The 21,429-nt window shown below is 39.2% G+C and overlaps 1 protein-coding gene across 4 annotated transcripts in view; it reads left to right on the top strand.

Moving 5' to 3' along the window:
- The window catches only part of VEPH1 (ventricular zone expressed PH domain containing 1), a 261,065-nt gene that overhangs the window by 218,449 nt on the left and 21,187 nt on the right, over positions 1–21,429 (top strand). For 3 of the 4 annotated variants that reach the window (XM_077160878.1, XM_077160876.1, XM_077160877.1), the window contains one exon: positions 11,004–11,121. The exons of the other annotated variant lie outside the window; for it this stretch is intronic. In XM_077160878.1, the coding sequence (XP_077016993.1) occupies positions 11,004–11,121 (118 nt within the window). The remainder of the gene's footprint in view (positions 1–11,003; positions 11,122–21,429) is intronic. 4 annotated transcript variants of the gene reach the window in all.

The raw sequence follows: 21,429 nt of genomic DNA, 5'->3' as shown, positions 1-21,429 counted from the left end.
GATTCTAACCCCTAACTGTCCTGTGACTTCACTGAGTTAGGTCTCAGCCTCACTCTTCTTTATTAAATTGTGAAATAGCTCATAAATTAAGAAAAGTAGAGGAATATGATCTGATCCCCATTGCAAAATATGACAGGCTTATATTTCTTGCATGTTTACTTCAAATCTCTCCCTTTTCAAAAAAAGAAAAGAAACTGTTGCAAAATAGTCTCCTGAGGTTGATGTGTATTATTTCCATGAATGTGTTTGTACTCTTGCTTTAAATTTTTACATATGTGTTATCCTATTTACGTATCTTTATGCTTTCTGCACTTATTCTGTTTCTAAAATATATTCATGTTCATACATGTAGAGCTAGCTCATTCATTTTAGCATCTACGACATTTTCCATTGTATGAAACAGAACACTGTTTATTTTACCCCTCTCTCTAATGCCAAGAAATTTAACCCACTTACCACATCTGCCGTGGACGCTATGACTCCATTGGAGCTTAGCCCTGTGCTGTAGCTGTTGAATGACTAAATGGAGACATTTGAAATTCCAGCATCATAGGAACCAATGCCTTCTCCCTGAGTCCATGGTAAGAGTCAGTTTTATCCCCTCTGTAACTGCTACAGGTACGAAATACATCAACAAAATGATAGTGCATAAAATAAAACTAGTCCCAGTCCAATGTCAAAATGCATTAGTATACTCAAATAACTGCCCCTAAAAAAGAGTGGTGGACACCCAGAACCCAGGCTGGGGCTCACCAGCAAAAGGCAAGGAAGATGGAGAAAAAGATAATGCCTTCCACAGTTGTGGTGGATGTTTCCCGTGGTTTAAGAAATCTTCGGATACTGTGGCAAGCCCCTGATGTAATCAGACCGATATGTCAGTGGTCACCAAGAAGCATGGCTTATACGGGAATGAAAAAGGTTCATTGGATGGGATTTGTTCCAGAGAACTCAGAGCCTAGGAAGACCTTCCACTGTGGTGTGGTGCGAAGGAAATCCTCATGTTCTGCCATCAGCTGGATAGCCACTTCGGAAAGCAATTTGGCAGAATCTAATGCAGCTAAGCATATGCATTCTAAGTTTTAATAACTAATGCAAATGCAAGGTTTCTGGAGCAGAACAGATTGTTATTCATTTACAGCAAATAACTGCACCTGTACCTCTTTGCCTTGTTTCTCAGCCCTGGGGCAACAAGACAGTAACCAGATGTCATCCTACATGTACTAAGGTCTGGACTGAAGGCAAGGAGCCCTAAAAATATGGTCTGGGCATTTATATAAGGGAAGGCAGCTATCCCCCCTTTCTCTTATAAAGAAGGGGAGACAAATCTTTGTTCCTTGGAAAGGATTCTAGGTTCTTGGAATCCTCTGGAATGTAAACAAATCTCTCCATGGGAGAGATAAGACTAGTGTCTCCAGCTTGACTATCCAGGAAACTTTTCTGAGGTCCTGGGATTCATCCCCCGCCTTGAAATGTAAATACACACCTCCTGGGAGGTAAATCTCTCTCCAGATGGTCTCTCACTTTCTAACTAGTCACAAGCTAACTTCTAAAGCTCCTTCTTTTAGCCCAAGTCCCAAGTTTGGGTAAAATTTGTTCAGAAAGCCCTAACTGTGCAGAAACATAAAAATATTTTCTCTACAGTACTGCACATACTCTGTGACCCAGCAATCCTGCACCTGGGTGATTCTCTGAGAGAAATTCCTGCTCATATTCATGGGAGACAGGTATAAAAATATTCATTGTTGCATTGTCTGCTGAAGTGGTGAGGTGGAAGCAAACTTGAATCCCATCCCTAGAATGGTTAGATAAAATGCGCTAGAGGCACACTATATCACTTTGAAGCAGTAGGGCCAACAAACTAAATACACATACAATACCATGAAGAGATACTGAGTAAAACAAGCAAGAAACATAATGAGGTCTGGGGTATAACATCTTTTGTGAAATTGGAAAATACCTTAAACATTTCTACTTATCACTCAAAAATACATATCAACTAAGTAATGATGTTGTGAGCCATTGATCATATACTTTGGATGGACTGTATGTGTGTGAAGATATCTCAATCAAAATATATTTAAAAATAAAAAAAAAAGTATCTGTAATAAGTGGTGCAATGGTGGCTCATCAAGAATTCTCACCTGCTGGGCTGGAGACCCAGGTTCAATTCCCAGAGCCTGCCCATGCAACAAAGAAAAAAAAAAAGACGTATCTGTTCAAAGACATATGTCCAACCCAAAAAGAGTTATATAGAGGGGAAATGGGAGGAGCAGACTGGGAATGAGAGCGAGAAATCAAGATTTAAAAGAGGAAAAATAAGATCAAGAAGGACCTTGCACCAAACAACAGTAATCTGAATGGCTGTGGAGTAGGATTAACTCATCACCTGACTTCAAAAGGAAAAAAAAATGAATAGCCCTCCAATGAGTTTTTTGATATCGGAACCCTCTGCAGCCTAATACCACATTGCAGATGCTCAATACATATTTGTTAAATGAATGAATGCATAAATGAAGGCAGGGACAATTGTTGATTAGGAAAAAAAAAATCCCTGCCATTTTTCGCTTTCCAATATGAAAGGAAAACATATAAATGCTGGCTTTCCATTTCAGCAGTTCTGGAGATTATAGTTTGCTGCTGACATCGTTGTAGAAATATCAAAATTTTCTTAACACTTCGAATATTTGTAGACCTTTGCCCTTTCTTCCACTCTGTTGAAAACATTTGGCTGGTTTTAATGATCTGTAATTTGGAAGGAATTGGATATGTTGAGAAATTAATTATGGGTTTCCCAAACATTTATTAAGCTTGACTTCACGCAAGTTATCAGTTTTCTTTCTACTCAATCCATATGCTTATATTAGCTTTTTTAAAACTTTCTACATGTTTACTGCCAAACCTCTGTAGTCAGACTGCTTTTTCACTGTTCTTAGGGGAGTGTGCAAATTCACCTTATTGAATGCAATCAAACTTTCTTTCATATTTGTCAGTTCTGAAATTCTCTCTGAAATGAAACAAATATGAGTGCTTTTTTACAGCCAGCTGACACTAGACCCATAGACAGAATTGTCACCCACTTGTGGAAGAGAATTCAGTTCTTCCAAACGCAGTGGGACCCAAAGAAAAGGAAGAGAGTCTAGTCTACTTGGGGATCAGGAGTGACAGGGGGTTAGCTACACTGACCTCATATAGTCATGTACACCCAGAGTGTCCTCACTAATCTGAGGTAGGAAATGAGAGCCAAGAAATGAGCGCATGTGTGACATCCATGTGGAATGTCGGGGGACTCGATGAGTTCTTTCACGTCAGTGTTCTCTGCTGCCTCTGCTTCATGTCCATCCCCACCCACCCCAGCATTCTGCCAGCTTTCAAAGTAGGCCCAACAAATTCAACTTTCAGCCCTTCTCTTCCTTCTGTATTGTGCAATTTGTCTATTAACTGATCTCTGATTTTCAAAAAAGGAAATTTTGCTCTTAAGATCAGACTCTGTTTCATTATGAGTGCCTAAGTAAGTGTAAAAGTATGAGTACATGCACAGGAGGATATAATTGATAAATTCCTCAAATACCAATTAATGGGCATGGGTTAGTCAGCCCTACATCTGCTCTCAAGGGAGTAGGATTGATTTCTGTATTTTACCCTACTCGGGGCATATCTGGGGAGCTCCTTTAAAAATCCAAGTGCCCAGACCCCACCCCACACTTATCAGGTTAGACTTCTCAGGGTGGGACCTGTAACTGATGTTTGTAACAATTTCCCTGGGTATTCTTGATGCCAGTCCTTCCTGAGAACTGATGATCCAGAAAAACTGAGAAACTTGACAGCAAGCAGTCAACAGACCATATTGATGGATTCAAATAAACATCCTTCTTCAATTCTTAGCATTGCTTTAAAATTTATTAAATAAAATTAAATGAATTCCTGTAATATTCATGTAAATGCAGGTATATTTCTAAAAATTAAATGTGCTCTGAAAAGGCTTAATGATCATAGCTGAATATATGTGAAAATTTAAAGCCTAAATGCTTCTGTTAATATATTACAGATAAGATCCATGTGCCTCAATTAATTAAAAAAATTAAATCACTGAACATCTAATATGGGCTAAATACTATTTTTAGACACTACAATATAATATTATTCTAGCTTGCAAGCTGCCAGAATGTAATATCCTGAAACAGAACAGCTTTTAAAAAAAGGAATTTGTTAAGTTGCAAGTTTAGGTGGTGAAAATGTCCAAATTAAGAAACCCAGGAAAAGATACCTCAGTTCAAGAAGGCTGATGACGTTCAGGGTTTGTTTCTCAGCTGGAAAGTCACATGGCAACATCTACCAGCTTTCTCTCTAGGAATCTTCAACGGCTTCCCTGGGGTTCTGTCCATTCTGTTGGGTCTGTTGGGGTGGCTCTTGTGGCTCTGAAGCTTTTTCCAAAATGGTTCCCTCTTAAAGGGCTCTACTAAGCAATCCAATCTTGAACAGGTGGAGACACATCTCCTTGGAAACCATCTAATCAAAAATTACCATCCACAACAATCAAAGCTATAGGCCGAGCCCCCAGTCTTGGGGTTTGTTCGTATGAAACTTAACCCCACGAAGGATAGGTCAAGTCTACTTAAAATTAGGCCTAAGAGTCACCCCCAAGAGAGCCTCTTTTGTTGCTCAGATGTGGCCCTTCTCTCTAGCCAACACAACAAGCAAACTCACCACCCTCCCCCTTTCTACGTGGGACATGACTCCCAGGGGTGTGGACCTTCCTGGCAATATGGAACAGAAATCCTAGAATGAGCTGAGACTCAGCATCAAGGGATTGAGAAAAACCCTAGAATGAGCTGAGAGTCAGCATCAAGGGATTGAGAAAAACCCTAGAATGAGCTGAGAGTCAGCATCAAGGGATTGAGAAAAACCCTAGAATGAGCTGAGACCCAGCATCAAGGAATTGAGAAAACTTTCTCGACCAAAAGGGGGGAATAGTGAAATGAAACAAAGCATCAATGGCTGAGAGATTCCAAACAGAGTTGAGAGGTTATCCTGGAGGTTATTCTTACACATTAAGTAGATACCACCTTGTTATCCAAGATATAGTGGAGAGACTGGAGGGAACTGCCTGAAAATGTACAGCTGTGTTCCAGTAGCCATGTTTCTTGATGATGATTGACTAATGAGATAGCTTTCACAATGTGACTGTGTGATTGTGAAAACCTTGTGTCTGATGTTCCTTTTATCTACCTTGTCAACAGATGAGTAGAACATATGGAACAAAAATAAATAATAGGGGGAACAAATGTTAAAATAAATTTAGTTTGAAATGCTAGCGATCAATGAAAGCGAGGGGTAAGGGGTATGGTATGTATAATCTTTTTTTTCTGTTTTTGTTTTATTTCTTTTTCTGTTGTCTTTTTATTTCTTTTTCTGAATTGATGCAAATGTTCTAAGAAACGATGAATATGCAACTATGTGATGATATTGTGAATTACTGATTATATATGTAGAACAGAATGATCATATGTTAATGTTTTTGTTCGTTTATTGTTAAATTTTTTTTTTAATTAATAAAAAAAAAGTTACCAGCCACAGTTGGGTGGGTCACATCTCCATGGAAACAATAAAAAAGATTCCACCCAGCAATATTAAATGAGTTTAAAGGACAAATCTTTTCTGGGGTACATAATAGCTTCAAACTGGCACAAAAATAGAAAGAAGTCTTCTTGCTAAGGCGTTTCACTACAGTTAAGGACCTAAAGAGTCTTAGACCCTTAAGTATTGTGCAAAGAGTGACTAAAGAGCCATACCAGAAACTACTCAATAACAATCATATTCACGCACAAATTAAGGTGCATTCCAGTTTTCCTATCTGAGGAGTACTTTGGGCCCAATGAATTACCTTCTTCCTTTCTTGGTGTCTCTTTCCTCTGTTATCCCTGGTTCCTCACACTTAGAAGGTATTAGGAATCAAATTAAATTGTAAAAGTTTTCTGAAGTTGAAAGGCAATAAATAAATAATTAAACTACAGCATAGATATTCTTGCAAGTCTGTTTGAACAGCTTACTCATTCAACATCCAGTGATTCCAACAAAACACTAAGACTAAGCAGAATGGAACTATATAAAAAGATGAATTGTTCATTTTCTTCTCTCAAGAAGTTTATTTCACACCCTAGACTTCATGTAGTTAGAGTGTGTGCACTAGAAATAACTCTAAAAGACGTAAATCCTCATTTTTATGTGAAAATATTGTGGTTTGTTAAAAAAAAATACTCTTTATTTTTCTTAAAACATACTTGAAATATGTGCCTAGAGCTGATTCTATTAACCATAGGCACACATGAGGCAATCATGTGTTTTGTGTCTGTGCACAAACAGCTTTGGAACAGAATTTAAATGTGCCAGAACCCAAAGTTCTTCCAGATGTATGCTTTCACTGATTTCTGGAAAATTGCTTCCCAGCACCCCCCACAGTACACAGTCTATGTTATAAGATCCAGAGGCCGCTTTGCGCTTTCACAGAATCCATCGCGTTGACTCATGCTATCATTTGTCAGCAAAATAATGTTGCAAATATCCTCTCATCTTTCCATGTTGCCTGGCTTATTTTTCCCCTAAGAGGCTTTGCAGGAGGCTTTCATATAGTGTTCCAAATTCCTACTCCCATTTTTTATGTTTTTTTCTAAAACTGGATAAACACTCATATAATCAAATGTTTAGAAAACTCTTTTTCCCTCCGGTGGCTTTTATCCATTTTGAATTAGGTGATGCTTGTCTTCTTTGTGCATGATTACAATGATTACACATCTTTTTAAATCAACAGATAGAATTTAAACTTCAGTATTCTTAGTGTTATAGAGGGTCCTGATTTGGAGTAAGATTTGGAGTGATTTGGCATGTAATTCCTCTAAGTAGAATCATCATTTTCATTGAGAATTGGCCAAAAGGGTGTCACATTCCCTTCCTCTTCGTGGCGCAATCTCTTGTATTAGTTTTCAGCACTGCATAGCAAATTACCACAAGCTTAGCAACTTAAAAAATACACATTTATTATCTTAGATTCAGTGGGTCAGCAATCTGCACATGGCTGGGCTGGGTCCAAGGATCTCACAAGGCTGCAAACGAGGTATTGGCTGAGCTGTGGTCTCATCCGGAGGTTCGACGGCAAGGGGTCTGCTTCCAAGCTCACTCAGATCATTGGCAGAAATCACTGCCTTGCAATTGTAGGACAGAGTGCTGGGATTTTTGCAGGCTGTTGGCTGAAGGCTCCCTCTTCACAGGCAGTTCACAATACAGTGGTTTACTTCATCAGGGCCAGCAGGAAAGTCTCTCTACACATCTACTAGCAAGATGAGTCATGTGTGAATGTGTGCATGTGTATGCACACAGTGTTAACATAAACATAATCATGGGATTAACATCCCATCCCCTTTGTCATATACTTGGTTAGAAGCAAGTAACAGGTCCCTCCTGTACTCAAGGAGTGAACATCAGGAGGCAAGAATTATTGGCATCTACCCTCTCTACATGGCACATGATTCCCAGGGTGTAAACCTCCCTGCCAACATGCGACAGAAATCCTGAGATGAGCTGGGACTTGGCATCAAGGGATTGAGAAAATCTTCTCTACCAAAAAGGGGAAGAGAAAACTGAGATAAGATAAACTGTCAGTAGCTGAGAGATTTCAAACAAAGTTAAGAGGTCATCCTGGAGGTTATTCTTATGCATTATATAGATATCCCCTTTTCACTTTAGGGTGTATTAGAGTGTCTAGAGGGAAGTGCCTGAAACTGTAGAACTGTGTTCCAGTAGCCATATTTCTTGAAGATGATTGTATAATGATGTAGGTTTTGTAGTGTGACTGTGTGATTGTGAAAATCTTGTGTCTGATGCTCCTTTTATCTATGGTATAGACAGATGAGTAAAAAATGTGGATAAAAAATAAATAATAGGGGGAACAAAGGTTAAAAGTAAATTAAGTAGGGTCAATGAAAGGGAGGGGAAAGGGGTATGGTATGTATGAGTTTTTCTTTTTTATTTCTTTCACTGGAAAGATTCAAATGTTCAAAAAATTATCATGGTGATGAAAATACAACCATGTGATGATATTGTGAGCCATTGATTGTACACCATGTATAGAATGTTTGTATGTCAAGAAAGTTTGTATGCTTGTTTGCTGTTTACAATAAAAGTGTTAAAAAAAAAAAAAGAATTATTGGCAGGTCATCCTAGATCTGTCACAATCCCTTTGGAACTGATATATTCAGGGAGTGATTCTAGTTAGAGTTAGATATGAATGATTTTGGTGACTCTTCTGGTGTCTACTTGTCTTAAAAGTGGTTTGTAATTCTCTAAACAAATCAGCTTTAATTCCCTGGTCTTAAAAAAAAAATAGAAACTGTACTGCAATTCTTGAGCAAGCCCTGGGAAATCTACAGGACCCGAGAAAATAGAGAAAAGAAGATAATGAAAGGAGAGAAATAACGACCGCTAGCATATATAAGAGGTCACAATTCCAAAAATGTAGGTATCACTGATGGTTAGTTGGTGTTTGCTTGTTATTTTGATGTATTTGGCTTTGGTTTTCCACCACTATTTGGAACGTTATGTGTTTCATCTGTCTCTCCATTCATAGTTGGCTTTTATTGCCGACTTCCACACTTCATAGAACTACTATCTTCGTTCAGTTCCCTTTACACAACACCTAAATCCTCTGAAGAGATAAGCTGCTTTTTGCTTCTGAATTTGAGCACTGGAGTATAGCTCACCATCTGTCTTAAACTTGTTAAGTAACTTTTTGCCAAGACCAATGTGGATTATGTGCAGCAACCTGGGATGCTTCTGGTCTCAGAACAGGCACAATTGAGGAAGGCCTAGGTATTAATCTGAGCACTTTGTTTGCTGGTAGCGTTTGTTGTGAATAAAAAATTGATCCTTAATTGTGTGGGAAATAGAGAAATGGCCTGCATTCCAATGGCCACGTTGCAACTTCAGAGACTTAGCAGTTTCGAAACTGATATTTATGAACATCTGCTTTTTTCCCCATAAATTTTAATATGGATTTCATCCTTTTAAACCCACCATACTCCCAGGTGCTTCTTCGGTCTTTATCTTGGGGAACATCTTTTTTTTTAAAAAAAGAGGCAGTTGCTTTTTTCCATTGAACACCCTGTAAATCACTTTTGCTAAAACAGCATTCCTGTATGTATAGTGCCTATTGGAATGCATGGAACATGGTGTTAAATGTTAGTAACTCAGAATCCAGTGTGCTGAGCCTCCAAAATGTCCAGTCCCAGGAAATGAACCACAATAGTCTTAATAAAGTTCACTGAAAAGCATTCATTTCTAGTCACAGTTTATGGCTTTCATGATTCCACAAATATTTATTTAATGCTTGCATATGTAACAAGTACTTTTAGATGCTAGGGTTATAGCTGCTATGCAACAACAAAATCCCTGACCTCATTGAATTTACATTACAGTGAGTGCAAATGTTCTCTAAAAAAGAATTCCCTTAACGTTTTCATAATATCATTCAAATAGTTCATTGGAAAACTTTAGAACTTTGCACCTGACCTGGAAACAAAAGATGCTAATCCATTCCTGATGCTAGATGAGGTTCTGGGGATACCAGGTGAACCAAGTAGACCTGTTCCTGCCCTCCATGGGCTTACAGTCTAGCACGCTTCTCCTTCTGCTAGACATATAGACCTTGGAAACAGGAACTTTGGGATATCATCTGGATAGCCATTTGGCCATTCTTTATTTTAGATCCATTAAAAGCCATGGAAGGAGGGCGGTGTGATGGTAGCTCAGTGGCAGAGTTCTCACCTGCCATGCCAGAGGCCTGGGTTCAATTCCCAGTGCCTGTCCATGCAAAAAAAAAAAAAAAAAGCCATGGAAGAGTGCACAGGTGGCTCAGTGGTAGAACGCTTGCCTTTCATGTGGGAGACTTGAGTTCAATTCCCAGACCATGCACCCCCCCCCAAAAAAAAGCCATGGAGTCAGTGTCTACATCCCTCAGATCTTGAGAATGTAAAGAACTATTATTATATGTAACAGCAAGATAAGAGTGAACGGAGAAGAAGAAAGAGGATAAAATCACATTTCAACAGAGGACATATACATAAATTGGTTGTGTGCATGCAAGGCTAGCAGGGACATTAACTCCCTCTTAGGAAATCAACCTTCTAAGAGTACAGTTCTGGCCACCCTATCACAGAGGATACAAGTCATTTACATAATATGAAAGCCTCAGGAAGACAGTAGCACTATTTAATTTGGTTAACCTTAAAACTCTCCATCCATTTACAGTGTAATGGAACCTCTCACCTCTGCATCTTAAGCAGGAAAACATTGGCAGTGTGCCATAGGGCACATAAAAATGACAATCGTTTTGGTGTGTCAATTCTGCGCAGCCATTTGGATGGAAAAAAAAGTTAATTAATTTACTGATAGGTAATTTAAGGTATTATTTTCCATTAAAACGAATACAGCCATATCTATGGAAGAGAATGCAAATTTTGCATATTTTTTTTACATAAAGCAGAAAGCTAAAATGGTGCAGGAGTCAAGGGCTGAAGGATGAAGCCAGCCCCCCATACTTTGCATCAGTGGCCTATAAAGCCAGCAATAATATTTTTATATGGATAAGCCATTCTCAATTTTATGTAAATTGTTAAAAGAAGAAAAGCCAAGTTCCCCAGTGGCATTCCCTTCATCCACATGGCCACTTAAATACCCTTCCTAATAGAAATCCTCAGCCCCCTCCCCTTATACCCAGCCCTGCAGCTCATTCTCACTGCCCTCTGCATTTAAGAGCACTCTCTCAGAAGAGTTTGAGATAGATGCTGCTCTTTTCCAAGGTTTGCCAAGAGAGAGTGTCTCGATGTTCTCTCATAGTTCTTAGTACTGCAAATGAGCATTAGCTGTTCTGACTCCAGGTCCCCCATCTCCAGTTTCAGAACGCTCGGCAATGGCAGACCAGCTCATGTTCCCTGTGCTTTGTGTTCCTGAAACAGGATCTGGACCAGGTACAGCTCCATCTGGAAGAAGTGAGGTTCTTTGATGTGTTTGGCTTCAGTGAAGCAGCAGGCGCATGGCAATGCTTCATGTGCAACAACCCTGAAAAAGCAACCGGTGAGAGACCTGATTTGCTGCTCAGAACCTTTTTGGGGGTCCCTTCAATTTACAGGTCTCTTTGAGTCCCTTTGTTCTCATGGGCATACCACTTGTTATAATAGCACAGAGACCTATGCCTGATCCCTCCCTTGCTGCATGCTGAGAGAGGTATCTCATCCTAAAGGGACTGACTTGGTAATGAGGAAAGGGAAGGTGTTTGAAGGGAGAGAAACAACACCTTACATATATGGGATTATCGAGAAAGGGGCATTGGACATTTTGTCTTGAAAACATACTTCATTCCAACCCAAATGACCCTGAAGTTTAGGGAGAAAAAAAAAACCAACACCAAGCATTCTCTCAAGCTGTGTTCCAAAGCCTCAAAGAAATGAGACCACGCTAAATGAGCGCATTGAGGACACACCTGCCATCTCATAGTTACCCCTTAAACTTTTGCTTGATGGTTGAACTGTGTAAAAAGCGAACCATTTAAAGAGTAAAGAATTTTTGAGGAAAAGCATCATAGCTGACTCATCCTTCCCCTTTCTTTCTGCTGCCCAAAGTATTTGGTCTATTGGGCTTGCCTAAAAATAATAGCTGTTGGTGCATATGAGCCAAGTCCTGGGCTAAAGGTGTCAGATATTTTATCTCATTTAATCCTCAGAAAGATCTTATGAGATAATTACTAATATTATGTCTACTTTCCTGATGGGGAAACTGAGGCACAGAGAGGGGTTTTTGTTGTTGTTGTTTTTTAGTTTTTTAGTAACCAAGGTCACGTAAGTAAGAAGTAACGCGACAGGATTTAAACCTAATCTGACTCCAGAACTCATTTTGCTATTCTTTTCCCTGATTATATTTGTCCCAACCCAACTGCTGAAAATAGGTTGATAACCAGCCTCAGTTCAAAAACTTATGGTCTCCTTGGAATGAAGTTATTTCATCACTAATTTGCCCTCTGCGAGGACATGTGGGTCTCAACACTGACACTGCCCAGGAGTTGCAGTATAGACCAATAGAGCAACGTGTCTACAGTGCTGGACACGAAGCCACTTTGCAGACACGCTGCCCCCCAGAGAGCCTTGATAACGCCACCTGCACCCACTCCTCTAATTTTAGGATTTTATGCATCTTAAAGATTATCCACTGTGGCAAGCCTCGTCTCTTGTTAACTGCCAAGATGTTGAGGCTGAATCGAAAAAATATATGTATGCTTATTTGGCCAGATGGAGATGTGAGGGGCTCACAGAGAGGTACCAATTAAAATGTGTTATCCCATGGGAAAAAGGAACTGTGTGCATGGAAGAAGCTGGCAGTTAAGGAGGCCAGCCTTTGTGAGGCACCGATTGCTGTGTGAGTACAGCTGGATAATTACAGAGTCTAAAATCAGCTGATGCCAGCATGAACATCCCAATTTTTAAAAAAGCCAATTCAAGCAAATAAGAAATTAGGAGATTGAAGGTCTCTGTTATAAGACTTTCTAATTAGATCTCTTTCATCTGTGAATAAGACAAAGCATAAAGGAAACTTTATTGGAAAGCATGGCAAAATTAGGTGCTTCTCTTAGGTGGCTCTGTGAGACCCTTAGTTTTCATTCCAAGTAAGCTGAGTCCTTAGTTCAACAAATATTTAATCGCATTGGACCAAGGAAGGCCTCAGAAAAGGGACTGAAAGTTAAAAACACAAAGTGTTCCTTTAATATATGTTTTCTCAAATTCACTGCCATGCACTTGAAAAGAACATTTTGCACATTAACTCTTTCTTTTTGTGTTTCTCACAGTTAGGTATAGACTGAGAACATCTAGCAATAAACATTCAAACAAGGCCAACTATTTTATAGCAGAACATATTGAATCAAAATGTTTGGCCCTAAAAACTTCTGTGTGTTTGGATTTCTTTGCTCATTTCCTTTTGCTACATGAAAGGGAATCTGAGGCTGAAAAAAAATCCTATTTTAAACTGTTATTTTTCACCCAAAACCCTGACCTCCCTAAAAAGTTTCTATAGCTTGTTGGCCTCCTCTTATTTTTATGTAGGTATATAAATGGTATATTTTTGCTAAGCAAAAAGTTCTAACATAATACTGTTGACAAACATGTTATTCATGGAGATGCTATTTGCATTCATGTTCTGCTTAAATTCTAAGTTTAAAGATGATCAAGACATGGGAATAAATATTTTGTTATAGGTCATGCACAGTTTGCAAGGTACTTATTTTTATTCATGCAATGCACCTCTGTTGCATTGGTTAAGCAGCTTCTACAGGCTGAGTCTTGGGATAGAAAGATGGATAAGAAGCAATGTCTCTGCTCTGAAGGGATTCATAATCTGGTTAGGGCTACCAGGTGTATTTTCACCAGGTGAAAAATCTAGCATACTACCTTATACATTTTTAGCATGCAATAAATAATTGTTGAGTGAGTGAATTGATGAATGAATGAATGAATGACATTTAGAAATGGCAAAGTTGTGAATATTAAAATTCAATATTTTCAAGATTGTGATTATGTGTCAACCATATCAAATGCATCACTATACCCTACCCAGTACATTTGGGAATCTGTGATAAATGGAGGCTGGTGCTTGTTTTCTCCTTGAACGAAGTCATGCCACATAAAACAAAGGACCCACTTCTATGCCTGTCTTAGTACTTGCCTGGGTCCTCTTATTGTTCTGTCAGACACCCTACAGGGTCCAGATGCCCTGTCAGCCCCAGGCAAGAGAAAGAGTCTAAACAAAGAAGACTGAAGTCTAGGAGTCTGAAGAAACTGGACTTTTTGGTATTTTTTTCTAAGGGGGACTGACAACTAATACAATAATTGTTTTCAAGTATCAATATTGCAACATATAATTTATATATAGTGCTAGTCAGCATCTCCATAAATGAAGAACAAAACATGAGACAATTAGAAAACTTAAATTAGACATCAGGAAAGACATTCTGAAATAGAAATTATTCTTAATAGCAGTATAGACTAAGCCTTGGGAAATCCTTCAGAAATTGACAATAAAACAGCTGCCTTAACATGGTCCCCTTGGGTACATTCCCCTCTTCAGTTTCTCCTCTCCTTTCAGTAAAAGTCCCATCACCTTCTCCCTACCAGTCCCACCCTCAACACCTAGAAATTCTCAGGAGTTCAGTACCTGTTGACCAATAAAGTGTTTTTTATCCAGTTAGGTACAGATGAAGTCAGAGGAAAATTAATGCTAGCACAGTGCAGAGAAGCTGAAATGTTCATCATTGTTTCATCATTGTAGCTGGTCCTTACATCTTATCTTAGGATGCCAGGCCTACTATGACAAATACCTCCCAGTGGGTTAACTTGAGCAACAGGAGTTTATTGTCCTCTGGTTTGGGAGGCTGGAAGCCCAAAATCAAGGTGTCAGGAAGACCAAGCCTTCTCCAAAGCCGTTGTCTCCTGGTGCAGGCAATCCTTCATCACTTGGTGACCTCTCTCTCTGGCTTCTCTTACTTCTGACTTCACTCACTTATGAGATCCATTGACCAACTGTGTTTAAATTTCCTTTGCTTATAAGGCTCTAGTCATATGAGTGAAGGCCCCCTCCAATTCAATGTGGCCTCATCTAAATCGGATCTTTGAAGGTCCTCGTCACATTTGAGTCCACTCAATAATATCTTCTGAGGACCTACATACAAATAGGTTACACCCACTAGAATGCAGAAGAGCCTTGACTCTGTCTTTTGCAGTATACCTGGCTCAATCCCTAACACCTCATTTTGCATGAAATGATTTTAATTACCAACACTTAAGCTCTCCATGTATTTTTCTCATTTAGTTCACACACCAACTCTACGACATAGACACCATTATCAGTTCCATTTTACAGATGAGGAACCCAAAACACAGAAAGGTTAAGTAATTTGCCCAACGCCACACAGCTACTAAGTGGTGGAACCAGGATTTGAATCCTAGAATCTGAAATCTCAATCTCTAGGGCAAATCCAGGTTGAGGATAGTGAATATTGGAAATGCCAGAAACAATTATTCCATCATGTTTTAACATACTGGCAAGAGCAAGAAGGCAAGCCTAAGTTTTTTAAGAAGTGATCTACCTCCCTGATGATCTTGTCTACTTAAAGAAAAGAGAAAGGTCTTTGGTATGATAATGTGTGGGAAATGATTATAATAGAAGTTCTTTTTTATCCCCTAGTTGCTGATTCAGTTCCTGATAATCATTTATTTAAAGTGCAGTGTAGATTTAAAAAATCACTGAAATAACTCAAGACTCCTTGGAGAATTGTTTGGTGATCTTAACTGCAGATTCCACTATTCTCCATGAATGAGAGAATAGAGATTGAGCAAGTAGATTTAACAGAATAGAACTTATTTCTGGAAAACCAAGCCAATTCCCTTTATCAGTCTGCCTCACATCCTGGAACAACATAGCATATGTTAACAGTAAGGGTTAGTCAGCTGGACTCTCCTGGAATTCATTTGTCTTTTTATCCAGTCAACATTTTTTTATAGGCGAAAGAAAACTAGGTCATGACTTTCACTCTTCTAGAAATACAAAGGATGCCTTTGCTTTTATACCCAACTAAAAACAGATTAGAGACGTCTCAGTTTGGGCACCTGCATTCTTCTCTATAAATCTGAGTGACCCCCTGTGTAGTTACTCTCAGAACTAGCTATTTTGAATTTGGATGTGATTTTCAGTAGGAGGCCTCTTTGGGTTCTAAAAAAAATGGAGGACCTTTTTTTTTTCAGACAACCTTCTATCATGATTCCTCTAGAATTTGACTTCAAATATTACTTTCATAAGAGCATGTGCCCATTATTTTCATATAGGGAAATAGATATGGTTTCAAATGATATCAGGATAAGAAAAGACTTCTCTGTAAGGAGAAGTAGAATGACTGGTGACAGCAGAGAGACCCTTGGTATGGGCTAGCTGAGTTTCCACTCCTGATGCCAATCTGACAGTAGGCTAAGTGATAATGAGTTCATTAATATGAAGCTTTTCCACTTAATTTCTGTGTCAACTTTCACAAACCTTTAAAGGTGACAAGAGAAAAACAAATTTGGAGTTATGCAATGGCTGCGTTCATCTTACGATGCCTTCCCTCCTACCACATATGTTAGAACATGGTCTTACATGCTAAGTATGGTTAGATTACCAAGACAGCATGATTCTTTTTGTCGGATAACTTCACATTTTCACATTTATTTATTGTTAGTGACTACTGAATACATATTGATTATATAAAATTGAGCTCCAGCTTATTGTTCAAAGATATCTTCGGATTACTTAATGAAATAAAACAAATGCACACTTATCGGCTACTGGCCTAAAATCTTCTTTCTTTTCCCCTCTCCCATATTCCTGTTCTATGCCTCTGTGGCTTGGACATTCCTCTCTCTTTAATGTGTTTCCACATACTGTCATTCTCGATCGAGCTCTCTCCTCTTCTTTCTTTTCCTTTTCCTCCTTCTTCTTCTTCCTCCTCCTCTTCTTCTTCTCCTCCTCTTCCTCCCCCCTCCTTCTCCTCCTCCTTCTTCTTCTCTCTCTCTCTCTCTCTCTCTCACACACACACCCAATCTCAGAATAAATTCCTCTCCTCTCTATCATCACTGTCTTCTGCCCACACGTCATTATTGCAAATAGCAGACTGCCCATCAGTGTCTTCACTGGACAGTAAACTAGGGAAGGAAGAACCTTGGATTACTCATCTTTATATGCCCTCCCTAGTGCCTGGCACAGGGTAGCTGTTTAATAAGTATGTGGCAAATAGATGGATGGTTGAGTATGCATGTAAGTGGCAAGATCCCACTGGAAGAAAGTAGGATTCTTTTTGAAATGCCCATGTTAAAACCCCAACTAGAAAAAAAAAAAAAAAACTAACACATCCTCAACATTTCTTGAAAATCTAAGTAAACTGAAACCTTGAAATAGCATCTTTAGGAAAATAAGCTTTTATAGGAAGAAAACACTGCTGTGTACAAAGTTTCAACACCTTATGGAAATGCAATTTTAATATTGTACTAAAATTTTTCAGCACACACTTGCATACAGCACCCCTAATGAATTTGCTAATAACATGTGACCCTCAATGGGAAACCAGCTAAGACCCATGACCTAGAGTCCCTTAGCAATTAACTTCCTTCTTCATCCTCGATCACTTGGTTCAACAATCTTTTCTTGATCTTGGCAAAAAAAATGTCTGATAGGCTCTATACTTTGTGCAAAACATTAATCACTCTGTGGTTATCCACAAACAAATCTTGCATGGAAATGTGTCCTTTTACACAGGGGGAACAAGCTGAGTCAAACCAATATATGAACAGAATTGTTTCGAAAGACAGACTAACGTGAATCAGTTAGCCTCTTATAAACATATAAGATTGAGTACTGAAAGATGACACTGCCCTGGAGAATTCTATAATAGTCTTAAAAATAAAGCACTTAATATATATAATTTTTTTATTGAGACATACATTTTATTAGCAGATTTATGTACAGGAGACGAGTCTCATTACACTTAAGGCAGTCGATTGAGAGCTCCATGAAGCAGTCCGCACTGATCAGAGTGGAGAGCAGGATTTTATAGTGGGCATAGACAAAGAAGGCACAGAACCAACAGAGGGCATGTACATGTTGCTAACAAAGTTAACTGTTTCTTAATGTTTATCTCTCTGAGCACAACTTGTCTTGGAGTTAACCTTGGGGAAAGATAAGGAAGGGGAATGTGTATAATTGCTGACAAAGTTGGAAGAGTTGGGGGATATGAAAAATGCAAAACCTTGTTATGTCATATCCACCAAAACAGGAATCAAATGGGGGAGCTAAGACTTGAATGGGATCTCCAGATTTTCAAACCACAGCTGTTCTCAACGCCCCAGGCCTTTCCACAAACCTGTAGGACAAGAGTGAACAGTTTGTTAACCAGGAGCGTTCTAACAGAAATGCAAAATAGTGCATTCTATCAAGCACTTCATATATTTTAGAAGAGCTTTAGCCTCACCTTTCAAAGTAATCCAATTTCTTTATTTACCTATATAAATACAGTAGAAGAGAAATTATGGTTTCTCAGCAATAAACTCACCTATTTAAAAGTCATACTAGTGCTTTTAGAACCCACTAAGAATGAAATCATCTAAAACTTCACTAGCATGATCATAGTTTGCCTTGGATCTCATCTCTCCCACCTTCTCAGAAAGATTATTCTTTCTCTCTTCTATATTCAGTTTCTCTGTCAAATGAATCCTCCCACTGGCTTTTTTCTCTTTTTTTGTGTGTGTGTGGGGGGGGTTGGGGTGGTTTGCATGGTCCAGGAATTGAACCCAAGTCTCCCACATGGAAGGCGAGCATCTACCACTCAACCACCCCTGCACTCCCCCACTTCCCCTTCCCCACCATTGGCTTTTTTTTTTTTTCTTTTTTTGCATGGGAATCGAACCCGGGTCTCTGGCATGGCAGGTGGGAATTCTGCCACGGAGCCGCCGTTGCACCACCCTCTACTATTGGCTTTTAAATAACCTCATCTTTCTTTCCCTCTCTGTCACCTCCCTTTTAAAGCCGAAAGAGTTGGCTTTGGTCACTCCTTTCCCACACCTCTCCATTTCTACACCTCCTTCCCCTCGTGACTCAGCTTCCTCTAATCTGGCTTCCAACCCATTAGCTCTCTCCATGGTTGTAATGACCTGTAATCACCCATGCATTGGACGTTTTTGAGTCCTGATAGTACTTGTCTCTTAGCATACTCAATACTGTTGACCAATTCCTTCTTGAAATATTCTCTTCTTTTAGCTTTTGTCACATCATACTCCTCTGGTCTTCCTTTTACTCTCTGGACCCTCCTTCTCTGCCTTCTTCCCAGGCCCATCTTCTTCATCCAGCTATTCATTGTTGGTGCACCTCTCTTCTCAGCGTGCTGCCTCTCCATGGTCAATCTTTACTGGTTTTTCAGCCTCCATAAGCAGGTGGTTACCTTACCAGTGTATACAGGCAGACCAGGCCTCTCCTCTGAGCTCTAGATTTACATCTCCCACCACCTACTTGGCTGTTTCAAAGGCTTGTTCACTTAAATCAAAACTCATAATTGCTTTTCCTTTGGTCTTGTAAAAAATGCCCAGTCTTCTTCCATCATTCCCTATCTCAGAAATGCAACAGTACTCATTGTGTTGCACTACTAGAGACCCACTGCCCTCCCTAGCCTCCATCTAACCCATCATTCAATATGGCGAATTTCCACTTCTCAGTCGCTTTCAAATTTGTCTACTTCTCTTTGTCATTCTAGTCCAAAATACCATCATCTCCTATGTAAAATAATGGCAGCAGCCTCCTGACTGAGTTAATCTGGCCCCTTCTAATCTGCCTCCCACTCTGTAAAAAAAGTGATGTCTTCAAAGCACAAATCTAATGGTGCCAACCCCTGCATAAAATCTTACAGTAGCTTCCCATAGCTTTGAACTTAAAGAGAAAACTTGTGACGGTATCTTCCTGTCTCATGTGGAATGGCCTTTTTCAGCCTCTCCATCCTCATCTTGCCCCATATGCCCTCTGCTCACTGTCTCTGCCTCGACCTCTGCCCTGGCCAGAAGGACATTCTTTCAGTTTTCCATACTTCTTCCTGCCACCAGACTTTTTAAAAGGCTCTTGCTTCTACACAGAAAATCCTTTCTCCCCCTCCTCACCTTGCTAATGTTGATCTTAGCCTCCCTATTACAGCTCAAAGTCACTGCCTCAGGGAAGCTTCTGTTACTTCCCTGACTAGTACTACATACATTTTATGGGTCCTCAGGAACATCAAACCTCTCCCCCAGAAGACTTGTTACAGCAGCAATCTTGCTTTTTGATATCTGATTTTGTACTTAATGTCTGTTTCCTCCAGTAAATCATAAGCTCTCTGAAATTGACTCTCATCATCCATCCAGGAACAGCCCCTAGTATACAATAGATGCCCAATAAATATTTACCAAATAAATGAATGACTAAAGTGTGTTTCACTTCAGGAAATTTTTAGCAAATTTTTTTCTCAATCAAATAGTGAGAAAAAACAAATGAACGAATTTACAGTGATTCATTTTAAGGGATAAAAGATAACCATATGATGATATTTCCAGAAAATCTTTTGTGCCAAATGTATTCTTTGTATAAACAGTCATTCATTTAAATAAGCTCTTTTTGAAAGTAGTATAATAAACATCATTTTATTTAGCAATGTGTGGTGTATATATCAAACACACAAAGTGGGATGGAATATATGTTATAGGTAAAGCTTCATTTCAGACATTGTAAGGCTTCTATTCATTGCCAAAAAGTTTGAGGCCAGGTGCTGAAACACAAAAGTGGGAACTTATATTAAATAATTCCATGGAAGTATTGAAGGTAACACCTTACAATGTTCTAGAACGCCTGGAATGTATAAGCAGATGGGAGAGTGGCTAGAAGTGTTCAACTTGCACGGCTCAAACAAATTGACCCTCCTTATCAGACTTGGCACAAGTATGTCAGATCTATTTTTTCCCATACTAGGCAAACTCTGTAATACCCAAGCCATATAAGAAAACATTTCAACCTTTGAAACTAACATCCTATGGCCAAATTTGCCGGTAGTATCTATCTGTGAGTTCTTCTTCATGGGAAGATTAAGTGACACCCGTTTGGGAAATACGTGTGGACCCTTTCTTATTAAGAGTTGAATCCTAGGATTCAGCAGTTGTTTCTGCTCATTTCCACCCTCTGATCTTTTCCTATTGGTCCCTCTTAATCATTAGAGGAAATCTGGGCCATTCTTCTTTGATGAACTTCCCATAAAGACACAAAGGAGACCACACTGACTGCTCAGAACTGCCTGAACAGGCTACCTCCTTGGCAAGTACCTTTAGGAATTTTGGTTCACTGATGCCACAACAAATAGTAAGCCAAATTCCACTTTGATTCTGAGCATTTTTCCCGTAACTTTATCGAATGAAGTAAAAAACCTAAATGTGATCATATGTTGTCCTATTCTTTAATTTCATGGCAAGTTCATAACAAGTTTCTTCTTATTATTGTTTTTGTAGCTTTACTCTATTGCATATTATGTGATCAATTATTATCATCTGCCAGAAGAATATTAATCATTTCCTAGAAGATCTTGAGCTTCCAGCTACACGAGAGTCACTTGGGGACCTTGTTAAAAATGCAGTGCCCTTCACCCAATCCCAAAGTTCTGATTCAGTAAGTTTGGAGGAGTCCCCTAGAAAGGGCCTTTTAAAAGACAAGCTAGCAGGACATTCTGATGTAGGTGGCTCTCAGAACACAGTTTGGGAAACAAAGCTCTAAAGGCTTGTAAAACAGAAGCCATTGAAAGGGAGTGCA

Source organism: Tamandua tetradactyla, chromosome 5 (assembly GCF_023851605.1).
Source record: "Tamandua tetradactyla isolate mTamTet1 chromosome 5, mTamTet1.pri, whole genome shotgun sequence".
Lineage (NCBI taxonomy): Eukaryota > Metazoa > Chordata > Mammalia > Pilosa > Myrmecophagidae > Tamandua > Tamandua tetradactyla.
This window is presented reverse-complemented; position numbering and strand designations above follow the sequence as displayed.